This window comes from Pundamilia nyererei, unplaced genomic scaffold, assembly GCF_000239375.1.
Source record: "Pundamilia nyererei isolate P.nyererei 1_Seehausen unplaced genomic scaffold, PunNye1.0 scaffold00027, whole genome shotgun sequence".
Taxonomy (NCBI): Eukaryota; Metazoa; Chordata; class Actinopteri; order Cichliformes; family Cichlidae; genus Pundamilia; species Pundamilia nyererei.
Window position 1 is genome coordinate 423,074 of NW_005187428.1, and position 26,017 is coordinate 449,090.

Genomic DNA, 26,017 nt, shown 5'->3' on the forward strand with positions numbered 1-26,017 from the left:
TATATATATATATAAAGTCACCTGGATGGGTAGCTCTGTGCACTGATACGAATAGTTTCAAGGACTCCGCAGGCTCGCAGCTGCTGCACTACCCTCCTGGAGTCATACCTAAAAACATGAGAAAACACCAAAAACAGAAACATGAGCAAACACTTCGGTGACACAAGAGTGAAACATCGGAATTAAAGATTCATTAGTAATCATACTCAAATGGGAGCTTTTCATCGTTAGGCTTAATGCAGCGCACGTAGTGAGGCGTGGTCGCATTCAGTGTTTCCATGAGTAAGGAGAGGGAGCTGCGAAACTGCATTCAACAACATCGTTCAAGAGACAGAACAGAAATACAAATTCAGCCGGTTGGATAGGAAACAATACAGTATGTGAACTTCAGTGAGAATGTGAGTTCAGCCTAGAGCAAAGCAGAGAAACAGAGCAAACATTAGCACCTTATCTCCCACTGAGGTTCTCAGGTTTTTATTGGCTGGTTTCACTGAAGGCCTGGCGGGCTTCACTTTGACACTCTTACCGATCGCAGCGTTCTGCTCCTCCTCTTGGAAAAAGTTGGCCAGAAAAGGTAACTGATAACATTTGCAAATAAGAGGAATCTGTTAAAATGAGGAAAAGCAAACATAAACTGAACATACATGAAGGCTTTTGATTACCTTACTAGACCTCATCATGTCCACGAGTTCTTCATAGAGAGCATCTCTGTTCTTCTCGAGAAAACCTCTGCACTGATATTCCACCTGTAGAAATACGTATATAAGAAAAGAGTTCATAAAGTTTATAACGGCAGGGAATTTTTTGCTATATTGTGCAGATGCCAGGTGATTAGACTCCACCTTGTCTGCAAAGTGCTGAATCACAAAGGCCTCATTTGATAACCTGGGCTTCTCAAACATAGGGCTGGCTTGTAGGTAGTTATAAAGCTTTTGCAACCAGCTCTGATCGGTGCCTTGAGGGAACTGTGAAGCAGAAAGACATAAAAAAAAAAGATGCTGACAATCAAGTCAAAATGCAATTTGTGACTGATAACACCAAGATCCTATTATTAATCAGATCTTACTAAACATTCTTCATCGAGCAAGTCAAGGATCCCCATCTTTGCTTCAATCAGATCGATGACAGGTTGATTGTCATAGAAATCTATCAGCGTCCACGGGATGTCCTCTTTCATGTACTCCTCTTGCTCCAGCTTGAATACATGCTGAAAAGACCCAAGAGAATAAACGTGCAAGCTGGTAAAGAGGTGCGTGTGGTAATTAGCAGTGAATGTGGAAGAAGGCATTGCTGACCAGGTTAAACTGCTGTTGAAGCTTTTCGTTTGCATAGTTGATGCAAAACTGTTCAAAGCTGTTGATGTCAAATGTTTCAAAACTGAAGGAAAAAAAACAGAATGCACATTTAAAAATGGCAGCAAAAGAAAGCTGCACACATATTGAAAAAAAGAAAAAGAAAAAAGAGTTGCGCTTGCATTACCCATAAATGTCCAGAACACCAATGAAAGCATGTTGCTTTCCTGGCACCTGTAGTGCTGTGTTTATCCTGTTTATAATGCAGTCAAACAGATGGGCATAGATATGCTTAGCTAGAGCGTCTCTGGCATTTACTGCCCGATCTTTGGGGACCGGCTTCACAACCGTTTCGGCTACCAGAACGATCCTCCGATGGCACAGCCAGCGTACGAGCCCCTCTGCGCTCACCCCCAGCAGCTCGCAGAAGACAGCCAGGTGTGGATCACTGGGCTGAAAGATATACAAATCAAGCTTTGTACATAACCTGGTGAATGATTCAAGATCGGTCGCACACACAAGTTATGAACAGCTACTCACGGGAACTAATGATTTGTCATCGCCTATGTTTTTAATCTCCACATTACCCAAATGCAGAATGGCTGCCAGAACTTTAAACACATCTGACTGAAAGTCCTCCTTCAATCCTGGAGAAAAGACGTTAAAGCTAAGATAAAACTTTAAAATCATAAAGGGAGGTTTCAGTCATGCTGAGGCAACCTTTACCCAGAAGTGAGAAGGTCTGTCGAGTCTCTTCCAAGTCCTTCTTGTCATTCACACCTTCAATGGTTATGTCACCACCCATGCAGGTGTAGTTGAACTTGTCTGCACTCTCTGCAGATGAAAGATTATATTACTGATGCTGCTTATAATAAACTACTGCAAGACTTAGTTGTGTTTTCTGGGTGAGTTAGTTTAAATAGTAATAAAACAGCAGCAGTTAAGTGTCACAGATCCACAATAAACCCTCAGTGCAAATACTTACGTAGTCTCAGGTTCTTAAACGCTGGTGAGTCTGCACAGGAACAAATCTGGTAAAATATGTGGTAATTACGCTCATTTTCTGCCTGAAACAAAAACAGAATTTAAGATTAGTATTATGGATTAAACACAGTAACGAAACTTGAAAGAATCCTGATCTCACAATCATGCATACCTGAAAGACCACTCTGGATTTCTCTAACAGGTAGGTCCTCATGTTTGCTCCGATGATCCGGTACTTCCTGTCAAAGCTGATCTCTGTGTATTTCCCAAAACGGCTGCTGTTGTCGTTCCTAGTGGTCTTTGCATTTCCTATTGCCTTAAGAGGAAATGAATTATAAGAACTATTTATAAGATTTTTTTGTGTATGAATAAATATGTAAACATTTTTGCCTGTTTAGTTCAACAGCTGTTTTGTGTAGTCTCGAGATCGTACCTCTGTTATTGGATTGGATGCCAGGACTTTGTCTTCAACTCGTGTCTTATTTGCAGATTTGCTCACAACAGCAAAGTACCTCATAGCGTATCGAGCAGACACCGTTTTACCAGCTCCAGATTCACCGCTGACTATGATAGACTGGTTCTTGTGGTTTCTGAGAAAGAAAAGGGGGATATAAACAAAGTACGCACCACTGTGTCTTGAAGCATTACTTGGGACTTACTTGGGCAGTTATTGACTAGATTTCATTTTAATGATCACCAGGACATAAACGCATGCACGCATAGCACACAACCATGCAGTTGTGGTCAGGTGATGTCATGGCAATTTGGGACCTTTAATTATTTCTTTGGACTTTTCTTTTTCCAGGATGGAATGATTATGTTTAATGAGTTTAAAAAAACAAACAAACAAAAAAACCCAACAATAATTAGGCGCATTTTGAAGTGAGTTTGGCTTTTCTCTAACCCCCACAAGGTCAAATAGATATACATACACTCACTCAAATCTAATAAGTGGGGCTGAAGGCTACATGTACATTGTTTATTATCTTAACAAGCCCAAGGTCTGTTAACTTCTCATTAGTGATCACGATTGCCTACAACTGTCAGTTTCCCTTTTCCAGCATAAAAAGGATTTGCCTGACAGCACTTATTGGACTGACTAATACTCAGAACAGTGGGAGACTCCAATGAACTCAGTGATCTGCAGATTCCAAGAGCATCAGTTCAAACAACTGTACATAAGTACAAGTTATTTAGATGTTTTAATACTTTCTTGGAGCTGACCAAGAAAGTTTGCCCCATGCATATGTTAGTAGAGTCCTTTTAAATCTGCAGACTCATGCTCACTGCCTCCAATCTGCATACAGTCATCAGTTCTCGCTGATGTAAAACTACTATAAAACTTAAATGAGGCAATCTCAACTTTTATTTACCTTGCCATCTGTTTGTAAGCCTCCTCTGCCACTGCAAATATATGAGGGTCCATGTCTCCCATGTTCTGTCCTGAGTAGGCATGAATGATTGCATCTCCATAGATAGGAAGCTGCTTATAGGGATTTAGAGCCACCAATATAATACCTGAAATAAGGGAACAACACAGACTGAGCAAGAAACTTAACCTGCTAACACCTCAGTACTCAGTTACACAAATGGGTGACAAATTAACAAAAATGAAAAAACACAACAACAGCATAAAGTGTTTTAGCAAGGTGTTGGTTCACTATGTTGGCCAAAAATCTCTGATGACTCTTAAAGCCATAATATGTGAGTCATTATTTGTATACTTATCATGTTATTCAGTGATTCATCGTGACTGCATCAGCTGCATCAGTATCCTGTTTGTGATCACTTGGAGCAACGTCATATGAATTTACAGTAAAAATGCATTACAGAGCCACAGGACCACCTCATTGTAAGGGTCAAGTGTGAGAGGTTTTCCTTTAATTTATCACCCATTTGTCAGTTTAAGGCTTCTTGCAGCTGTACCACAGTAGGTATAGATGATTCTGGACTCCACAAATCGCACTTTGAGATTGTGCAGGACTGCAGGTTCATGCAAGTAACTCAGAGCTGTCAGGTCATTCTCCCCCACCAAGATGTCTGGGTTTCGGAGAGGAGGGAGTTGTGGTTTAGACGGGTCAACAGTGTAGCAGTACTCCTGTCCAGTGATAGGTGATGTAGGAGAATCAGGTCAGCTGGTGCTTCTCACCATTATAAATGTAATATGGTCATATATTGAGGGTATTATTAGTCACTTTCCATTTTACTTACAGAGCCATCCTCCAGAAGCAATTCAAGAACTTTATCTCCTGAATGGAAATCTTTTACAATCTCTGCCGATTTCCACACATGTTCTTCATCTGATATCCACACTCTGTTGTACTAAAATGATTAAAAAAGTGACAAATAATTATTTCAGTTATTAATGCCATGGCTTACTGTACAAGTGACTAAAACCAATACATGCAAGAGAAAATCCACCCAATAGGAACCAATACTCCATCATATATGCTACCTCATAATATTATACTATAAAAAGATGTAGCTAAGTGTTTCGCCTTTAAATTCCTGTGGATCTGTTTGCTTTACAACCTTTCAGAGCGCTGACAAAGTTTCCATATGCGTCTGTAAACTTGCAACCTCTAGACTGTATGGAAACATGATCTTACGTGTATTTTAAAAGATTAGGCTTGTTTTCCCTCTTACCTTGGTGTACAGTTCCAGCACAGCCATGTTTGTGCATTATTTTAGTAACTTTTTTTGTCCGTGTGTTTATCACTTGCTGTTTCACCGCTTTCCAGGTTACCAACACATTTCCTCCCCGCCCCTCACAAATATTCCGGAATAACCTGTCAAGTTAGATTACAAACTCCCGATGATCTTTTTCAAAATAAGAGTCACCCTAAGGCGTTTTTTGAAATACACTTTCTGCATCATTACAGACGTTACGTCCTCTATTTGTGTTAATTTATTCGTCTGCACTGTTTTGTATCATTCAAAGCAATTAAATTGTACTTATTATAAATTTACTTTTTTATTGTTGGTGAAAAGCAATTCTGCTGTACAGATCAATTTTTACATTTTACTTGAAGCTCTTTCCCTGGACACCTAGATGCTGTAAACTATTAAAACTTCTCTAAATCCTCTCTGGTTAAGTTGATCCAAAATAGATTCAAATCCATGTATAATTTTGTTTACTGTCTGTTGTCGCAATACCACTGCATTCAGTCTGTAACAAATATATAAAAGCATTGAAATACAACAATTAAACATTTACAATATTTTCATAGATTGTTTGAATTATATTGATATTTAATTCTAAGAGATCTCAGTTATTGTCAACACAGTTTTTGTCACTACTTAGAAGTAAATTATCAATAAACCATCTGAAAAGTCTCATGTAGTCATAGCTTTAACTGATCACACGTGAAGGCCGGGGACTGCAGCGGTTGAAAAAGCTTTTGCATTCATTCTGAAAAAACGATCAGTCGTCTTCCGGGTTTGTCTCCTCATTTTCTCGGTGCCTTGTCGCTCACCTGCTCCGGACTTTGGATGACTCCGCCCTCCCGTCTTGTGACAGCGGCTTGCCAGAGTGGGTGTGCTCGTTTTTGATCAAGGATTCTCACTCCTAAAGAAACAGGATGCTGACGTCGGCCACCTCACCATATATGAGCAGATGTAAGCACACAAACACTTAACTTTTTAAAAACCAACTCATCACATTTAAGTCAATCCGACCCAAGACTCACAAAAGAGTGAACCAGAAAGGCAAGGAAGCACATTAACACATCCCCAGTGGGCAGCAGGTTAATCATTCATAAATTTTTAGGTCATTTCATCTGTTAAACGTTTGCAAATTCACAGCACTTGTGAACAGGAGTTAGCATGCTATTTAGCTGCACAGCAATGTGCAGCTACAAAGGCAATGTTGGGCCAGCACATTTAATTACATTTTACTCCCAGTTTCTTTAATGGAGGATGTCTACAGTTAGACACAGCTGTATACCTTATTACAAAGAGAAGTGGATGCATTACAGTGTCAAGAGAAATATTAACCATAACTAAAATACTCTTGATTGTTCTGAAAATTCAACAGAACACCAAGCTTGACATACCTCACAAGGTAGTTAAACACTGTGCAGCATTTTAACATCATCATGTTACTGATCAGCCAGCCTTTAATGTGACCGACAACATCAGTTAAATACATATATGTACTTGAACTCTCTCTTCCTTCCCCTTGCCATGATGTGCATAAATAGAATAACATTACATCAGCAGTTATAAAAATATAAAGAAATACTGAGTGCTCCCAAATTTCTTACTAAATTTAAAAATATGAACTCCACTTTTATGAATTCATGTAGTCATAAATACCATATAAGCAAGTGAACCTGTGAAACTTAGTTTGGTAGAAGAAAATTCCGACCCATGAACGCAAGAATGAACCAGTGTGTTTACAATACAGTCAGCAACACAAGATTTGCAACCATTAAGAGACCTATATTTTATATTCACTGTTCCAAGAGCATTTATGCTTCATACTAAAAGCAAACAGATAACACGTACACGGCCTCTCCTTGGTTTCTGGAGTCCAATAAAAGCCAACTGTGAAGATATTTTTATACTGCAAGTGTCAGAAGTTACAGGTCTAGATGCGAGTAAGGAAGCCCAGATTGAGGCTACTCGGGATCTGGATGGTGTCCAGAGCAACAGAGGAAGGTGTGAACGGGAGGGTGATGGTGAAGATTTTCTTGGCATCCATCATCAAAGTGGATGACTCAGCTCTGTCTTTCAAAAGGTTCTAAAATGCAAAGCAAACAAACAAAGCCAGATAAAGAAAAGTTACAAACATATTAAACATTAACATAATAGTAAAAGAGGACAAAGCTTTACTCACTTTAATCGTTGTGATGAATGAAGGTGACACTCTCTCTTCAAACTCAATCACCGGTGTGTACAAGGTCAATACTTTGACAATCTGTCAACAATAAACAACAAAAAACAAAAGGCAATCAGAGCACGAGCAGGATAAACTGTCTACAGATTAACAAAGCTGAGTCTTAACTGATGGTCAACCTGCGCTGTGGTGAGGCCAGTGCACATGTTGCAGATGGCTTGGGCATCTGCTTCAGTCTTTTTCTTGATCTGTAGAAGCTGTGCAGCCTGTATGAGAGGCTCCAGAGTTTCTTTTGCACCACAGTCTGTCAGCTCTCTCTCAGCCAGCCACTCCTCCAGCTGCCATACATTGTACCTGAACCCAGAGAAACAATACAGATTAAGCTCCATACTGCCCAGGTAAGTTCTTCCATCATTCTTCTATCCAACCACAGAAATTAAAACAAATATAAAAAAACAGATATGTATTATATTACCTGAAAACTCTGCCACCTTTATGGTTTTGGCAGTGCTATTTGTTAACCTCATATTCAAGGGTAAAGGTCAATTAATATAGTCTTATGTTAGGATCAGTTGATGCCCTCTTCATGTTTTCTCTCTGGTGAATGCCCAACTCAAATCAAAAAGTTGTCTCAAATGGTATTACCTTACATTTTGCTCTTTGAAATAAAGCCCCTAGATTTCTCTCCCGTCGTTCTCCCAGCTAGATCTCATTCAGTGTGCCATCAGTGACCTTGACATTAGTTTGTGAGAACCTGGCTCCCCTCAGACCCCATCTTAACCATCTCTCCTGAGTTACCATTGTGCATTTGAACTTGTTAAACCATATGAACTGTTTTCCAAATGTGTTTGCTTAAGAAATGGTGAAATGTGTTTAAAAACCTCCTTTGTATTATATCTGGAATATTTATATTTCATGTAATGATGCAGCTATAAAATAATAGCATCTTCTTTACCTGGACAGCCAGGTAAATTATATGCAGTACGTGATCAGTCTGTGTCAAAAGGGGGAAACTTCAGATTAAAATCAAGGTCTAAACATATAAGGCTAATGTAACATAACTCAGTAAGATGGGACTGAGGTCTTGTGTTTGAAATTCATACCTGTAATTCAAATACGACAAGCAGCCGTTTATTTTATGTCTTGACTTTTGAATGCTGATTGATGATAAAGCAGAAATCTTGCCTGATATAAATAATAGACTATCATTTTTATTTTTTATTTTTTTATCTTCGCTCTCTTTACCATCTTTTTTTGTTTTTCATGCCCAGTGTGTGTTTGGCTGTACCTGATCTGCAGGCCTTTACCCCAGGAGCACATGTCCTTCCGCAGCAGCAGGTGGTTGAGTGTGACCGCACAGATGATGTAAAACTGCTGCTTGACCACCTGTTTAATGAGGTCTGAGTCCATCCCATGCTGACTCATGGTGGTGTGGAAGAGGCCAAGACGCTGCAGGAGGACCTCCATTGTAACAGCCCCCTCTCCTGAGAAACTGGTGCTCCTCTTCCTCAGGCCTGTTGGTTTGGACCCTAAAACACCCTGGATTGTCTCGTTCTCCAGCATGCTCGAAACTACACATAAGACACAAATTGTAGATGACAGACTTAATAACATATGTTGTTACTTGTTAAGTATCATTAGATTACGTCTCCTCACCTATGAGGTGCTGCAGGATGTCCTCCATACATTTGATGAGTTGACGGTAAATCTGAATGGCCAGATCGCCAAAGACCTGCTGGTACTCTGATAGTTCAAAATTGGTCAAGCAGTGCTCATTCTGCTTAGCCGTGTTGTGCACCATAAACACCTGAAGTCCACAAAAGTCGTACAGATATGTAGGATTAATTAAGTTCTATGTACAGCTACATAAATAACACTGGTATACTGGCAAACTTTCAAGCTTACCTCATCACCACTGTACTGCTTCAGACAGTGCATTAACCGGCAGGTGTTAGCCAGCCAGAAAGACACCACTTCAAAGTCATTTCCTCTCCTCTGCAGAAAGATTATAAAAATTAAATCAAACTAAAAGCATCACTTACTTTAATAATGCAGATTTAAGTTATATGCTGCACCTTGATGACCCCTTTGATGCTGCTGATGGTTGAATTTAGCAGAGTGCTAACTCTCTGATCGTCATTCACAATGTCTGCATATCGTACGCACATGAAGATGATGTAGGCAGGAAGGCTTGGAGTGAAGCTGACAGCAACGCCGCGAGGCTTCAGATCTTAGCAGATTGAACCATTTCATTACAAAAAACATCAACCACATTTTATTATTTCCTTGAACATATGTTTGTCCCACCTATGACCAGATTCTTAAGCAACCGGCTCTCGTCACCCTGCTTGTACTCCAACATGCCCTGGTACTCCTTCTCCTTGCGGGTGATGTTCACTGCTCTGCCAGGAGGACTCACCACTGAGCGTCTGGTCTCTTGCTCAGTGCTCACTAAACACAGCAATAACATGACCAATGACAGGATTATTGCTAACATGCTCTTAAAAATAAGTGTAACTATGTACAAACTCAGTTCTTTGTGGTTACCTTCAAAATCTTCAACCTTTTTCATGTAAAGCTTAAGTTGTTTTTTCAGCTTTCTAATGGTTTTGTCTTGTTTCTCTTGCTGTTCCAGAAGTTCCTAAAATTACATAAAAATTAAACGATTACATTATTATTTTAAGGCTAATACATGGCAGAGAGGTGTTTGTTACTGAAACTGTGAAACTAAAAGTATTACTAATATTATTATTACTACCACTTTACTTTAAGGCAGAGTGATAGATGTTGGATAAACCCACCAGGTTCTCTCTGGTCAGCCGTGTAATCTCAAGCTTCAAGCTTGCTTCAATTCGGGCATCTTCAGGCAAAAGGAGGCTCTGAGCCAACATCTGCTGCTGCTGCTCCTTTTCATCCTTCAGCTTGTTCATCTCCTCTACCAGCTTCATGCACCTCTCATTGTGAACCCGTTCCTGCTCGTGCATCTGGTACTCCAGAAGCCTGCAGGATGGAGGGACAGCTTTCAATGGCCTTGAACATGAACTTGCTTTAATAAGTCCTGACTATTATTACTTCATTACCTATTTGTCTCTTTCAAGCCTTCATAAGCCAGCCACAGCTCTCCATCTTCATTCAGTGTGTGGATGTCAGTGGATCTGAGCAATTGGAGCATCACAACATGAATTCATTGCATTCAAATTTTTCAGGAACATTAATATTTCAGCAGAAACCAGGAGGTCTTACTTGTGAACGTCTTGATATGAGGGGATTTCACTGAGATCCAATTTCACACCTTCTCCCAGTGCAGAGTCCTGCAGATCAGATCAATATTATATCCCTCTAATTACTGTTCATTATACATTTTAATGAAAATACAGTGTTTTTAAATGAATGTATTTCCATTTCTTTTAATGGGAATAACAACAGTATCATTCAATTTTTCACCTTGTGTTTAAGAGCCTCTTGGCGCACCAAATGCGACCGCAGGAGCAGCACCTCCTCTTTCCTCATCTCCAGCTCCTCTGTGGAAGAATTGAGTTGCTCCAGCAGGACTTTGTAGGGCAGAGAACCAGGGGCAGGGGGCACTAAATCACTGTTCTCATTAGTCAGAGACTTTCGCAGCTCATTTAGATCCTGCTTCAATTTCTTGTTCTCAGACTCCAGTTCTTGTCGCTGCATCGAGACATTTAGAAACAAGAAAGACAAAAAAACAAAAAAGAATCAATAAATATATTTTGTTTATAACCATCTTTCAGTATTTCAGTACAAAGAAAGGTTATTATAGACTGTGGTAATATGTTAAAACTATTTGTGGGCACTTTATTTCTGGTATGCTGAAACTGAACCACAGAGCATCACACCTTCAGTGTTTCCAAGTCCAGTTCTGCTCTTCCACTTGTTCTCTGTTCCTCGACCACCTTTTATTTAGAAAAATATCAATAAATAATAATAATAAATAAAATCACCAAAACCCTTTAAGAAAAAAAAAGCAGCTATGTATATTTTGCAATTTTACATTTTTGGAGAGAGAAAAATTGCATTCATACTTTTGCTTTTTCTTGCTGGTCTTCCTCTCGTTTATCCAGCTGCTGCCATAGTGACTGTTTCTCCTGCTCCAGCTCTTTCACTCTCCTCTGAAGCTTCAAGAGGACTGGCAGGTCCACTGCAGTCTGGGTCTCATCCTAACAAAACACAGCAAGCCCTGGTTGATCTCTTTAGAATCTAACTAAGAATGCTGCACTAATAGGATTATAACACAGACAATGCCAGAAAGAAATCTTCCCACAGATGATCTGAGGAAGGAGCATCCAGTGCCTAGAGGAAACCCACATAGATAACATGCGAACTCTACCCAGAACCGTCTTCTGAAGTGCCTCATAAAAACGTGTTACCTGTAAAATTCCTCGTAGTACATCCCACAAAATGCTTCACAGCCACCTCAAAGCTGACAGACAGGCGAGTATTTCATACCTCTGTTTGTACAGAGCTGTCTTCACCCTCAGTAGAGCCTAAGCTCTGACTAAACTCAGATGAGTTACTGCTGTAGTTGGAGTCTGTCCTCTTCAGACTAGATTTGCTTGAAGTCTAGGTGAAAATGAAAAAGACAACATGTCATACAGGGAATAAACATGACAAGCATTCCTATGTTTACAGCACTTAGTCTTTGTCTAGTACTTATAGCTGGTTTTGGTATGCTCTGTAAGTCATTGTGACCATGTAAAAACTGGTCATGGTTTGTAAGTTATGCTTGAAATTCCTAATGTGTGTTTGAATACTAAGTATAGTTCCTCACAGTGTTGAGATCCATCTGTTCCTTCAGGTCTCTGTGCCGCTCCTCCAGATGCAGGTGTTCGCTCAGCAGACTTTGGTATCGAGAACGTTCCTCAGTCAAGTCCTGCTCCAGCTGTTTGGTGTTCTCAGTGTTGGTTTGAATCTCTGGGTCAAAACAGTTTTCTTTATGCATATTTTTTTTCTAAATGTCAGGAATTTTTGATGACTAGTAAAGGCCTGACGGTAACCGTTTAGTACCTGTCAGCTGTTGCGCTTGTTCAACGATTTGCTTGTTCAGTTCATCTACATCATTTTTCAACAAGTTGTTCTTCGTGTTAAGTTCATCTACCACCTGATTGTGAGAGTGGACATAATCATCAGATATTATTTCTGTTCATTCTTTGGAAAATGACACATTTTTAAGGTCCTCTTGCCACCAAATATATGTCATATAACACTCTTTATTCAACATTTACAGTAAGGCAACTTGTTATTCTCTATAGTCTGAGGTGTTATGGAATACAATATTATCTAAATTGCATGTGACATTGTGTCATTAATCTACGATGTCACCTTTTCTTATAATTAACAGGTATGAAAGGAAGTCAGGTCAAGGTTTGAGGCAAATCTCGAAGACTGGAATAACGGCTTACCTGCTCTGTCTGCTCCTTGTAGACCTTTGTCTGCTCTTCCAGGTCTTCCTTCTCTCTGCGGGTGTTTTCCAGTTCGTGCTGGAGGAAGGAGAGCTGCTCCAGCAGTGAGGGTAGCCTCTCTGCTTTAGCTCTGGTCTCTTGCTCTGATCTACGCAGGTTTTCTATCTCACTGCTCTGTCTCTCTATCTCCATAGTCTGAGCTTTCTCCGTAACACTCAGCTTCTCACTGAGTTCTCTGTTTTCCTTTTGCTGCGGGAGGGGGGGTACAAACACATGCTGTTCATGTGATATGACAACTCCCAATGAACTAATCAAATACGTACCTCGTACAAATCTAGACCTCCATACTCACACAATACCCACCTGCTCATTTATCTTGTGCTGCAACTGCAAAATCTTGTTCTCCATGCCAATATTGAGCTTCTTGAAGTGCTCCACAGAGCGTGCTTCTACTTTCAGCTTCTTTAGTTCCCTCTTTGCCCTCATGCGACGCACACAACTCTGCAGCAGGATAATGGCTGCCAGGATGCGCTTGTAATGCTGTCTGGCCAGCCAGCCTTTCACCCACTTCTGAATGACTATTGCCTTTTTCTCATACATCAACTGTGAAAACAAAGAAGGGCAAAAGCAAGTCCATAACGTCATATTTAAAAGTGAAGTAAAAGACTTTCACTTAAAAAAAAAAAATACAGTTACTTGCACATAGTGCTTATCATATATTAAAAAAATTAAGTCTGTTAGAAGTGCATCTCTGTCTTACACGAATAATCCCAGACCATTTCAGTTTCAAACATCATTAATTACAGATTTTAACTTGAGAATCATACAGAAATAGAGCGAGCAGACATCCTTCTTTATGTGGGTCTGCACTGTGTTTTTCTTTCTCGTAATGAGAGGTTTTCAAAAGTCACTGCTGTAAGGCAGAAGCATTAAAAAAATAATCTGGCTTTCACTGAATGGAAGTGAGGGCAGGCTTGGGTTTCCCGGGGCTAAAACCCAAGGCGGAAAACAGCACATCATCACAAGGTCACAAGCCGCACTGAATTCAATGAAAAATACCACAATTAAAAGGAAGTTCAGCTACAGCTAAAATCAGGAAACTTCTAATAACTGTCTGTGTTCTCACAAGAAACTTAAAGCTCAAAACATATACCACTTGATGGCTACAGTGATGATTACCAGCAAAAACAGCTATTAAAATAATCATTTTAAATCTTACCCAGGAAAAAAACAGAAGAATACATAAGAATAAAAAGACATAACGCATAAGAATTAAACTTTAGCTTATTTTTATACTCACTGCATTGACTTAGTGAAGGGGTTGGGAAGACTGCCTTTAAATATAATGTGTTCAGATGCTAAATACGTCTCATTTGTAACATATCCCACATTATTAGGCAAAGATGCTCTTTTTCCCATATTTAGTTTGTCGGTATATGGTCAATTTATATTGTCTATTTTTTTGTTTATTGATTAGCATTCAAATCTCTCAATGAATACAGAAGAAAAAAAATAGGTAGGATATAGTAAACGTCTAAAGATCAACATGATGTTACCTTATGGTACTGTTTTCTAGCCATGTGAGCCCTCCAGAAGCACTGAACAGTGATAGCTGCAGAACGCTGCTGCTGGTAGAGTTTCCTTTTCGACCACATTCGCACATTGCGCTGAATGATAATAGCTGCTCTGGTTTGCAGCAGAAACTTGGCATAACTGACAGAAAAAAGCATTTCAGAAATACATCTAAAATATCCATAAAGTTTCTAAAATCAAACTTCTGCTCTTGTTTGGCATCCTCACTTACCAGCGTGCCTGGTGACCCCGTACATGTTTCTGAATAGTAATGGCAGACTCCCTCATCCTCAGGTACTTTTTGCGTGCCAGCCAGCAGCGAATAGTCTTCTGGATGGAGACACAAGCCATACGCAATTTGTCCGAGCGCAGCTTCTCCAAGAAAGCCACCTGGCCAGCTCTGAAGAAGATCTTGTTTTTGCCAAACTGGTATTTCCCCTGGTCCTAAAACAAAATTTAAAACACACAGTCCAATATGTATTACATCACATTAAAGTGAGCCTGTGAAAGCTGATTTTATAAAACACACCCATACCTTTATAAGTTTTTCCAGGAGATTTTTGCAGGCCTGTTTTCTATCAGGAAGCAAGTCCTTTTGCTTCATGAGAACCCGATAGCGGCTAAAAAATTCCTGATAGGTCCACCTGCAATAATCAGATCATAAATTATATCTATAATTTATATAGGATTATCTATTGCAAACATTTTTTTAACAGCTTCTCGTGGCTGTTTGCTCTGTATCAGAAGTGCTTTCTGATATGCTACCTTGATGGGAAGCCTGCTGCTGAGATCCGGATAGTTTCGAGGATGCCACATGCTCGAAGCTGTTGTACAGCCCTCACAGGGTCCAATCTTTATTTAAAATAACATAAGCGCACAACCTTTAATCTGTTCTTGTCGAACATAGCTGTATGAAGAAAAAGTGGGAAACAAAAAAAACAACAACAAAAAACAAAATCTGCCTCACGTGAACGGAGCTTTATGGTCATTTGGTTTGATGCAGCGCACGTAGTGAGGAGTTGTAGCATTCAGTGTTTCCATCAGCAAATGCAGGGACTGTCGAAACTGAATAAAAAGACAAGAATGAATTCTTCCTAAGAGAATAGAAAAATACAATAATTAACATGGTCAGTTACTATAAATTTCCACATTTGTTTTAATTCTCCCCCATCATGCAGTTTCTCTACAAGGATCCTAGACCGACTTGAACCTGAACAGCTGATACAATGTCCACAATCATGCATGCTCTCCAGGCTTTGAGAACAGGGACTTCAGAACTATCAAACATCACATTCACAACGCTTCTTTATAATTTAACAGTTATAAAGAAGGGCAAAATAAACCTTAAATATGAGGACTTTAGTGAACATGGAGTACAAATCAACAGTTAAATCAAAGCATATCGGCTTCTCTGTCTGTTCTGCACAAGCTGGTTATTACAGGTTTAACTAACACTGTGATAAATTCATCTTTACAATGGTTATGCTTACATAATGAGACACTGTATAACTTTACAGAATTCATTAGCACACAGTTACAAGAAAGACCAGCTAAAACCCTGTAATTCTGTCCAATGTCATGGCCGTCTATAGTATGAGAGTTGTATGAGTGGAAATGTCAAAGTTCCTTGGGGTAGTTGCCACTCAACTGGATGTACATCCAACCTTTATGCTGAGAAGGCCAGAGAAGCCTGGGTTCCACCCCAGACCATATTCTTCATGCCTCCCTCACTTTAACCCTAATTTCCTGTTTGCTCGTTAATGTTCTACCAAAATATAGACTGAAAAAAAAAGGGGGGGGGGGGGGGGGAACAGTCAAAGAGTTACCTGTGAGTCATTTTCTCACCTGCAGTCCAACAGTCTTCTTAGTATCCTTCTTAGCTGATCCAGCCCTTCCAATGCTGCTTGTGAGTTTGTTAGAAGAATTTGCTGCCTTCTCATCATCCTCAAATAGCTTCAGCAGCAGATCAAACTGAAACAACAGAAGTAATCAGTGAACAGCAGATGGCAGCATTTTCAATGCAGACAAGTGTGTACTTCCTTCAATAGTTATGCCTGAACAATTCAAGGGTGTGTGCCCACAAACATACGACATTTGATCTTGGCTAAGTGATGCTGAAATTTAAACTTTCTGAATACTTTTACACAAAAAAACAAAAACACCCCCTGAATATTAGCAGAAGTGAGAATATAATAAACAACAGAAAGTTTATAAATTCACCTTGCTCTTTTTCAGCACATTAATCTGTTCTTCATTGACTGTGTCCTTATTTTTCTCCAGGAAGCCCACACACTGATACTCCACCTAGGCACAAAGGACCAGGTCAGACTGTGTTCTCTCACTAAAAGAGCAAAGATCATATTCACCCAAAGCCTGAAGCAGACTGAGTGGTATGGCTTCAATAAACAGAATCATATGAATCAAACATTTGTGGGAAAGGTATGGATTTTGACTTTGCAGACAGGTACAACTTCACTGTTTTTAGTTTTGCTTAGTAAATGAGTCACACATCCGTCTGTTTCCACACTGCTTGTTCTGTTCAGGATATGGAGAGCTGGAGCTAATCCCAGCACACACTGGGAAAAAGCATGGGTTTATACCACAGAGTAGTCAGTAACCAATGAAGTCACAAGTACACACATTTGCACACACAAGCAATTCAGTTAAAGTTCATTTGAGACACCTGGAGAAAACCCACGAACACACAACAGAAAGAGATCCTGAACCCTTCAAGCTGAAGCAAGGGCACATTAGCGTAAGCCATACAATTCCTTTTCACCTTGTCAGCAAAGTGGTGGATGATGAAAGCTCTATTTGACAACCTTGGTTTTTCAAAGTGAGCATTCTGCTTCAGGAGGGTGTTGTACAGCTTCTGTGCCCATGTTTCGTCAGATCCTTTGGGCATCTGTGGAAAGAGGAAGAGCTGACACATCAGTTAGTCACGGCATTACTCATAACCTCCAAGCACAGTGTGGCGGAGAGTCTGAAAAGCAGCTGGACACACTTCTGGTCGGAAGAAAATAAACAAAAACAGCATTTTACCTTACACTCCTCATCCAGAAGGTCCAGGACGCCCAGTTTGGCTTCGATGAGATTAATACAAGGCTGATTGTCATAGAAGTCAATCAGTGTCCAAGGGATTTCCTCTTTCATGTACTCCTCTTGTTCCAGTTTGAAGACATGCTGGAAAGAATGGGAGCTAAAAATGATTTACAGGTACTGTATGTTTTGACAAAAAAAACAAAACATTATAAGATAATAAGATCTGTCATTATTGTTCAAAATAAATAAATATGTAAAAACAATTTGAAGAGAAAAAGACACATACCAGGTTGAACTGTTGTTGAAGCTTTTCATTGGCATAGTTGATGCAGAACTGTTCGAAGCTGTTGATGTCAAAAGTTTCAAACCTGAGGAAAAAGACAAAGTTAAATTAAAAACAAACATATCTGGTGAACTGCAGAGTATAAACAGAGAAATAAACAGCAAAGCTAGTGTTCAAAAACAGACCCGTAAATGTCGAGCACACCAATGAAGGAGTGCTGCTTCACTGTGGATTTTAAGGCACTGTTGATACTGTCCACAATCCAGCTGAAGAGTCTGGCATAAATGTGTTTGGCTAGGGCATCTCGGCCATAGATCGCATTAATTTTGGGAACAGGCTTAACAAAGGTTTCCGTGGTTGTCTTGAGCTTCCTGTGGCATAACCAGTGGGCCATTTCTTCGCAAGGCACTCCCATCAGGTCACAGAAAACCATCAGGTGGGCATCATCCTGCTGGAAATACATGAATAACATTGATCTGATAAAGGCCTACACATCCTCAAAGCAACATTCATACAATTATATATTTTTTTAAAATTATAAAATTGTATGTTGTGTCCTGTGAAAAATAATGTTTACCTTTATGCTGCATCTGTCTGCTGACTGGTCTTTTACCTCCACATTGCTAAGATGAAGAATAGCTGACAGAATTTGGTAAATTTCCATTTGATCACTTTCCCCAATTCCTACAATCGAGACAATAAATGTGGATTTTTAATGTCACTGAGTCCAAAACCAAGACTGTACAGATGAATGACAAATGAACCCTTGACCCCTATAGTGAGGGGATCCCATGTTTCTATAAGAGGGGGGCTTTAATTAATTGCCAGCATTTAGCCCAATTTAATCTCAAGTGGGCTGGACAGAAAACATGTTTACTTAATGTGAAGAAGTGCATGCATGTTCTACAATGTTTGCATTTAAGGAACCACATGAAGTTCATTTCTGTAATGTTTCACATTATTCACACTGGACCTGCAAAGCACAGAGAGTACAGTTTGTGTAACTCTTTTACTGTGTATGAAGCAAACAGCTTGTGGCCATCCAAAAATACTTTCTGCACAATTTAATGACACTATTTCACAGTATTCAGATCACTCCATCAAAATTGAAGATATCATGCTATCCAGAGGCTGAATTAGACCTACTGGCCTGCCAGTTCTAGCCCCTGGGCAACATGTTTGATGCCACTGCCTTAAAGCAAAAGTAACTCCAACTCAATACGAAGTTATTCTAAATTATCATCTTTACAAAGAAACATTTTTCCCCCAAAGGGAATTGTTCTTTCAGCAAGAAAATGGCCAGACTCGTTGGATCTCACGAGTCACTGAAAGTTTTGAAAATGAAAATAATGTGAATTAAATGTTGCGTCCTTCCCACTTTGGGCTTATGTGTCAAACAAAACTCTATAACACAATCATCAAACGATCTGCTCTACATACACATGTAAACCTTACTAAAACACAGCAAACACTCACCTAACAGTGAGAAAGACCTACGGGTATTGCACATCTCTTTGGCATCATCCACTCCATCTATGACTGGGCTCTGACCCTGGTTAGTGCAGTGGAAGTCATCTGCGCAACCTTACCTCATTAGTGAAAGAAAATACTGTATTAATACAGACAACTGCAATTGCAAAATGTTTTATTTTTATTTTTTTTAAATGCCTAAAGGAAATTTATATTTTAGAGAATTGCACACCTAACCTGAAGGCTTTGAACTCTGGTAAATGTGAAGAGGCACATAGCTGGTAGAATATATGGTAGTTCCTTTCACTGTGGGCCTAAAGTTGTGAATACAGATGTAACATAGTTACCACGAAAACGTACCACAAAGAAAACTTAGTAAAATTAGGCAGAAATTCAAACTAAATGTTGCCTTAAAAATAGCTGGTGTTCTCCCAGACAAATCAAACGGTGGGTTGTTTATGGCTCATTGTTACTACACTGCGCATTAAACACTGTTACACAAACATTACAGTGCTTTAAAATAGCTCACTTTAGAGGAGAAATGCTTCATATAAAAATATTAAATATTCAAGTAAAATCCAAAGAAATGAAATTTACCTGAAACACAACTCGAGACTTTTCCAGTAAGTAGGTTCTCATGTTAGCCCCAGTTATGCAATACTTTGTGTCAAACCCAATCTCAATGTATTTTCCAAAGCGGCTGCTGTTGTCGTTCCTTGTTGTCTTGGCATTTCCAAGGGCCTACATAAAACATAAAAAGTTTCAGTTCAACAAGTTAAAATAAGATGAAGCTCTGACCGTGGACAGGGAATTCTGATGTAGATGATCAGGCATGTGTTTGGCACTCAGAAGTGATAGTTGCAGGGTTTTCTGTAAAGGTCCCGGTCTGCTGTTCTGGATCCTAATCTATTTTTAATTTATTTGTCTTGCTGCAGTTGTCATGCTCAAACAATCTGTTAGTGCTTAGTGGCATAATCAAAAGCCACGTAGGCATCAGGGTAGATCAGATTCAACCCACGCGACACTGTGTTATTTCTACTGTGACAGGAGTGTTGATCCCAACAGTGAAAGGGTATTTCTAAATTAATTGTTGCAGAGACATGTAGACCACAGGCAGAGAAAGTTGCATCATGATTTACACTACAGTTGCAATTAAATGAAATGAAAGGGTAAATAAGTTTTTAAAAACAACAACAAAATTGGACACAAAACTGAAAACAATGACACATGTACAAATTTAGTGTATAACATAAATAACATCAATATACGTACAGATGTTCAGTAACTTTTAATATCTTCTATTTTTGTCCTAAGTCCTTTACCTCCATGATGGGACTGGATGCAAGAACTCGCTCCTCCACATTGGCCTCTCCAGAGGAGCTGACTGTTGCAAAGTAACGCATTGCATACTTGGCAGAGACGGTTTTGCCAGCCCCAGACTCACCACTTACTATAATGGACTGATTTCTTTCATCCCTGGATGAAAGTGTCATACAGACTGAACATTAGTAAGAGGAAATACAAAAGAATTTACTTGCTTTAAAGTTTAACATGATATGTACTTTGAAATGTCAACACCTGGCCATCTGTTTGTATGCCTCCTCTGCAACTGCAAAGATGTGGGGATCCATATCCCCCATGTTTTGTCCGCTGTAGGCATTAATGATGGCAGCGTCATAGATGGGCAGTCTCTCATACGGATTGATGGCAACCAGGACAATTCCTAAAAATCAACCACAAGAAAAATGTTCACTCTAAATTACAACATCATGAATTGTCTAAAACTACTTCTTCCCATGTATTTAAACTCTACCACGGCAAACAAGCTGCAAAAGCAGACTGGTTATCAGATTGTTAAACATATTACTCAAATTTGGTAAATGAAAATATATCAAAAGCATTTACAATGGAACCAAAACAATTTCACTTTCTTTGTATCCAGAAATACATAAATATGACAGAAATTAACAAACATGAATGAACATCCGTCTCTTAATCCGATAAAGCTGATAAAATAGTTTTTTTGGGGGGGGAAAACAGCTTGGGTACGACAAATGATGTTAAGCCCTCCACTAGAAAGAAGTCTGTACATATATATAGTATGTGTATATACACATATGTGTATGTATTACTTAAACTTGCATTGTTTCTGACAGCCACCAGAGGGTAAGTAAAGTAAGTAAAATTTTATTTATATAGCACCTTTCAAGATAAAAATCACAAAGTGCTTCACAGAGAAGCTAAAACATAAAAAAAAAAAAAAAAAAAATCAACCAAAAGCAAGTTTAAAAAGATGAGATTTTAGAAGAGACCACTGAGTCCACAGATCTCAAGCTCAAAGGGAGAGAGTTCCACAGTCTGGGGGCCACAGTTACAAAAGCTCTGTTGCCTTTTGTTTTCAGCCTCGTCATACCATTATGGACGAAAAAAGACTTGTGAAAGAGTCTGGGAGAAAATAATCCAGGATATGCTCACAATGACTTCTGACTGGCACGTCTTTTTTCAGTGAGTATGTTGTTTCACAGTTAGAGCCACACCTTGCTCATCACATCCACACACAGACAGTGACTCTGGCAACCAGAGACCCTAGAAAGGGACGACATTCGTCATCCATAATTTGTTGCACAATAGCTATATTTGTAATTTTGTCTCTGTATACCACCACCAGGGACTTAAAACAATCAAGATCTGACTGAAGCATAAGCTTCCAGCTTTATTTCAAGGAGTTAAAAAATAAAATGGCAATAACTGTTTTAGAAATTTTATCAACTTTTATTTTCAAGTAGGGCTAGGTGAGGCCTGTACCATCAGTGTTTCAAGACAAATTGAGACGACATATTATCTGAAGTGAATTCAACGTTGAATTTGCATATTATAGCTTTTCACTGTAATTTTAAATATGAGGCTCAGAGAGATGTCAGTGCAAGTAAGAGAGGAACTCTTTAGGCTGGGGGAAAAAACTAAAAATAATGTTATGGTGTGGCCATGCATGGCTGCCAGTGGAACTGGGCCACTAGTGTTTACTGATGATGTGACTGCTGATAGCAGTAACAGGGTGAAGTGTGCAGGGCTGTACTCTCTGCTCAGATTCAGCCAAAAACACCAAAACTGATCAGACAGAGTTTAATATTGTAAATGGATAATGACCCAAAGCATATGGCAAAAGTACCTCAAGAGTTTTGTAAGGCATATTCTTGTCAATGTCTTCAATTCAGTGTCTCCAGTCAGACACCTGATCTCAACCCAAAAAGAGCATGCTTTTATTTACTGAAGACAAAACCAAATCTAGAAAGATCCACGAACAAGCACCAGGATTTTCAACCAGAAATCAAAAACAATCTCTATTGTTAAAATGACTGTTAGTTTTACAATTAACAATTAGCTCTGAAAAACGCCCCTTTGATTAAAGCTGAAAAACTGCACTTCGAGCCCATCTTGATTGTTTGAAAATTTGTTATATGAAAATCCACAGGTTGGTGTTGAGAGGCAATACTTCAAAAGAAATGTGGTTTTATCCAACTAACTATGGATCTGGAACTATATGACAGGGTGGTAAATATATTACAGGCTTACCTAGACTCATGCAGAAAACAAAATATTCACAGAACCCAACGCAGTCCTGTAAAAATCTAAATATGCTCTTACTGATGGTATAGGCATTAACAGGGTAAAAAGCATTAACAACAAAAAAAAAGCATTAACAGGGTAAAAAGCAGGTTCAGCTAATCAAATGACCTGTAGTTAACTGATCATCCACAAGTATGACCACCATAGCACCAAACAAACAGAGCAGCACAAACACCTGTAATCAACTTTGAACCATGGTGGTGGAGGGGTGATGATTTGGGCTTGTTTGCACACACAGGATCTGGTCATCTTGGAGTCAGAGTTCACAATGAACTTCTCAGTATACCAAAATATTCTAGAGCCAATGTGTGGCCCAGGCTGCCTACAGTCAAAATAAACGTTGTTTTTCACATTATTGTAGGCAACAGGAGCACAGGAATGTCCACTGGGAACCAACCGCCAGCTACAAGGTGGTAAAATCAAGTATCCATTAGCTTTCACTTAATTCACTTATTTGAAGTATCCTGTATTATATGGTGCTGTGTTCCTTTAAAAGCGACCTGCAGCACATACATCAGCATAACGTAGTGCAGATTATGTCAGAGTGTACAGTGAGCAGAGCTCCAAAGTCTACAGTGACAGTGATAGTGCGAGTCAAAGGAAATGTCGCTCATTACCACAGTATGTGTAAATCAACCTGGAGTCGATAAAGCGCACTTTGAGGTTGTGTAGCACTGCTGGCTCATGGAGATAGCTGAGAGCTGTGAGGTCATTCTCCCCCACCAGGATATCTGGGTTTCTTAGTGGTGGCAGGTTGTTGGTACGTGGGTCTATTTTGTGCTCCACTTTCTAGAAAGACACAAAAAGGTAGCAAAACATGAAGAAGAGAAGAGAGTAAGTTGCTTCCACTTTTAGGGAATGGCATCACCAGGTGTGCCTAATGATGAAGCTAAAAAGCAGCCACTGTGCTTCCCCCTGTTCATGTTCACTCACGATAAAGCTTTGGCCTCATTTTCATACCTGCTGTGCATGCCCAAACTCGACATCATAGCTGCAGGCAGCAGCATAGCTGAGGATAACTCTTTCACCACATAATTTTTCCTATTTTCCACCTATTTTGAAGGCAGCAAATGAATTTGTTGACTTCTTTAAGTGTTTTTTAAGGATTTTTGTGCGCTCATCAAACAACTCAGCTGTCTCAAATAATCCTTCAGGGCACATAGAAATTTATGAGGCTCTGTTGCCAGCATTCCTGCAGAGAAATGTGCGCATGGCTCTCAGACAGAAGATCAATGTCCATTTCAGTGCCTCTATGTGAAACTCTTGTGTGTCCCGTATGTACAGTAGTTGGTATTTAATTGTCTCACCGTGCCATCCTCCAGCTGCAGAGACAGCGTCTGGTCGCCAGGAGTGTAGTCTTTGGTAAGCTCTGCTGATTTCCACACTTCTGCTGCATCTGGGAGCCATACACGGGCATACTGAGGGGAAACGGGTCAGAGCCATTCAACCAACCATTCACTTACAGAAACCGTACAAAAAACTACAGCATAAACATCAGTGACAGGAAAATTGAAGAATAGCAATTATGAAGCATTCACTCATATCATCAGCGCTGACACAGTCTAAAGGTCTGATTTAAAGACCTTTACTAAATGAAGAGTTCTTAAACTCTTCATTTAGTAAACTCTTCATTTAAGCAGACACTCCTATGAGAAAAACGCCATACTTGACAGTTACCTAAAAGTTAACTAACTCAGCTGGGTGAAGCTGCATACCTGATAGTCAAATTCAAACCTACCTTGGAGTAAAGTTCAGCGGCTGCCATCTCTTTAACGTCCTCAGTGAGCCTGCTCAAACGTTTTCCTACCGCGAAGAGAGGCGCCGAGCATTTTTACTGACTCCCAGAGTAGAATGCCATTAACTTTTCTCCTCTCCTCCTCCGCTCTCTGGGACTCCGAGCGCCTAGCGGAGAGTGGGATTAAACACATGCGCGTGCTCAGGCACGGTTTGCTCTCGTGCGTCTTGCGTGCCTCCCAGCGGCCAGCAAACTTATCTCAGCCCGCGAGGACAACGCCACACTGTAACCGCGGAACTACTAATTATAGTGGAAAATATTACTGTTTCGAAATCATTACTTGTCCACAGGGAGCATCACGGGGCACTGCGCAGAAGATCACATCTTCTTGTATTAACGAACTGTTTTTGCAGGGCAGTGGAAAAAGTATTTAGACGGTTTTTTTCTGTGCCCGAGTAAGATGTGCTGTGCATAATGTGACCTTTCACTTACTTCATATCAGTCTGCTTCTTAGATATGAAGAGAAAATCACATTATTAAATTACGTTAAAATATAGGAAATGTTGTTTGTCAAAACACATTTGAGTGAGTTTTTCAAAACCCAACAATGACATAAGATTGCGTCAATGCTGTAGAAACATTATTATTAGAATGAATATTCTTTCATCATAGGTTTGTCTGAACATGAGTGGAGCACCTGGCTGAAATTGAATGAAATAGCAATATGGACTTTTGTTAGTCATTTAAGTCAAACTATTGCCACCATGCCTCCGTTTGTCTGTAGGTTGATGAGAGGCTGAGGTTGTTTCACTTTAAGGATAGCCAGATTGAGATGCTTCATGGGCCGGTTCCATTTGATTATAGTCTTTACCTGAAGTCAAAGTCCTGTTTAAGTGTTAGTGCAAAAAGTTAAAGTACCCACTACACAGAATCCTACACGCTCACAGAAAAATCCCAATAGATTAGCAGTTTCTGAAATAAAGATAGAGACCAGCCTATCTACCTCAAACAACCATGCCACATTCACCTTTCCCCCCATTCTGACAGTTGGTTTGAACTTCAGCAGGTTGTCTTGATCATGTCCACATGCCTAATTGGACTGAGTTTCTGTAGTCCTGCTGAATCTCAAACAAACTGGCTTATTGGCAGTTGAACTGGTCTTCTTAGCAAAGTGGCAAGTGAGTGTACATTATTGGATCATCGGTATTGATTCATTAACATGCATATTATTTGCATACAAAATATTATGGAACAAATGTAGAAATGCATAGCATGGCTTTGTTGAAATACATTCATCCATTCATGTATTTCAACAAAGCCATGCTATGCATCCAATCAAATAAATCCACCAGAAAGGAACAACGGTGTGGTTTTTCCACATGGGATGATGGTTGTCTGTCTGCCTAGTTAAGTGCGAGGGCAGAATAGGCATACCATTGAAATACTTGAGAGTACAGGTACATTTCACCACTCTATTCATGCTCTCATCCAATGGTTTTGGGCATTGTAATATAAACAGGTTCCAGCTCAGTGGCATGGGGTAATTGACTTGCACACCTCAGAATGTATCTGTATACTAACTAAAAAATATTCAATATAAAAACACAATATAAAAAGTAAAATATCTTTTTTTATAAATATATCAATGCAATAGAAAAATTTCAAGCAGTTCTGTAGTTTTGCTTCTTAGTGAAATTGAAGCATAAAAAAAAAATCATGCAAGGACAAATTCCACTGAAAAAGGGTAAG

At 39.5% G+C, this 26,017-nt stretch overlaps 2 protein-coding genes across 2 annotated transcripts in view; both read right to left on the reverse strand.

Annotated features, from left to right (window-relative positions):
- Window positions 1–5,004, reverse strand: part of myo5c (myosin VC) — a 10,957-nt gene extending 5,953 nt beyond the window's left edge. Inside the window, exons 1-17 of the mRNA XM_005727988.1 lie at window positions 4,923–5,004; window positions 4,488–4,598; window positions 4,203–4,374; window positions 3,650–3,794; window positions 2,710–2,866; window positions 2,449–2,592; window positions 2,278–2,359; window positions 2,019–2,126; window positions 1,833–1,939; window positions 1,480–1,745; window positions 1,296–1,377; window positions 1,067–1,207; window positions 843–965; window positions 663–746; window positions 447–578; window positions 207–304; window positions 22–108 (exon numbers count right to left, since the gene is read on the reverse strand). Of these exons, the coding sequence (XP_005728045.1) occupies window positions 22–108; window positions 207–304; window positions 447–578; window positions 663–746; window positions 843–965; window positions 1,067–1,207; window positions 1,296–1,377; window positions 1,480–1,745; window positions 1,833–1,939; window positions 2,019–2,126; window positions 2,278–2,359; window positions 2,449–2,592; window positions 2,710–2,866; window positions 3,650–3,794; window positions 4,203–4,374; window positions 4,488–4,598; window positions 4,923–4,949 (2,066 nt within the window). The 5' untranslated portion in view covers window positions 4,950–5,004. The remainder of the gene's footprint in view (window positions 1–21; window positions 109–206; window positions 305–446; window positions 579–662; window positions 747–842; window positions 966–1,066; window positions 1,208–1,295; window positions 1,378–1,479; window positions 1,746–1,832; window positions 1,940–2,018; window positions 2,127–2,277; window positions 2,360–2,448; window positions 2,593–2,709; window positions 2,867–3,649; window positions 3,795–4,202; window positions 4,375–4,487; window positions 4,599–4,922) is intronic.
- Window positions 5,005–6,156: 1,152 nt separating this feature from the next.
- On the reverse strand, window positions 6,157–24,484 carry LOC102201394 (unconventional myosin-Va-like). Its single transcript, XM_005727989.1, has 40 exons — window positions 24,272–24,484; window positions 23,841–23,951; window positions 23,151–23,322; window positions 20,485–20,629; window positions 20,229–20,382; window positions 19,504–19,647; window positions 19,139–19,220; window positions 18,913–19,020; window positions 18,014–18,120; window positions 17,622–17,887; window positions 17,440–17,521; window positions 17,154–17,294; window positions 16,891–17,016; window positions 16,332–16,415; window positions 15,957–16,082; window positions 15,079–15,176; window positions 14,877–14,963; window positions 14,647–14,755; window positions 14,344–14,555; window positions 14,096–14,252; window positions 12,903–13,142; window positions 12,540–12,788; window positions 12,145–12,238; window positions 11,909–12,051; window positions 11,587–11,700; window positions 11,163–11,297; window positions 10,977–11,033; window positions 10,561–10,788; window positions 10,360–10,427; window positions 10,197–10,271; window positions 9,918–10,116; window positions 9,664–9,757; window positions 9,424–9,567; window positions 9,192–9,346; window positions 9,022–9,111; window positions 8,773–8,923; window positions 8,405–8,687; window positions 7,296–7,470; window positions 7,117–7,197; window positions 6,157–7,020 (listed from the first exon to the last, which is right to left on the reverse strand). Exons 1-40 carry the CDS (start codon window positions 24,296–24,298, stop codon window positions 6,868–6,870), a joined length of 5,466 nt encoding a protein of 1,821 aa, XP_005728046.1. The 5' UTR covers window positions 24,299–24,484; the 3' UTR covers window positions 6,157–6,867.
- Between the last annotated feature and the right edge of the window lie 1,533 nt (window positions 24,485–26,017).

Coding starts and splice junctions, on each gene's coding strand:
- LOC102201394 (XM_005727989.1), bottom strand. CDS start 24,298: ATGGCAGCCGCTGAACTTTACTCCAAG. Junction 17,522..17,621: donor GGTGTGCTCGACATTTACGG/GTCTGTTTTTGA, acceptor CTTTTTCCTCAG/GTTTGAAACTTTTGACATCA. Junction 9,347..9,423: donor GCTTAAGAATCTGGTCATAG/GTGGGACAAACA, acceptor CAATCTGCTAAG/ATCTGAAGCCTCGCGGCGTT.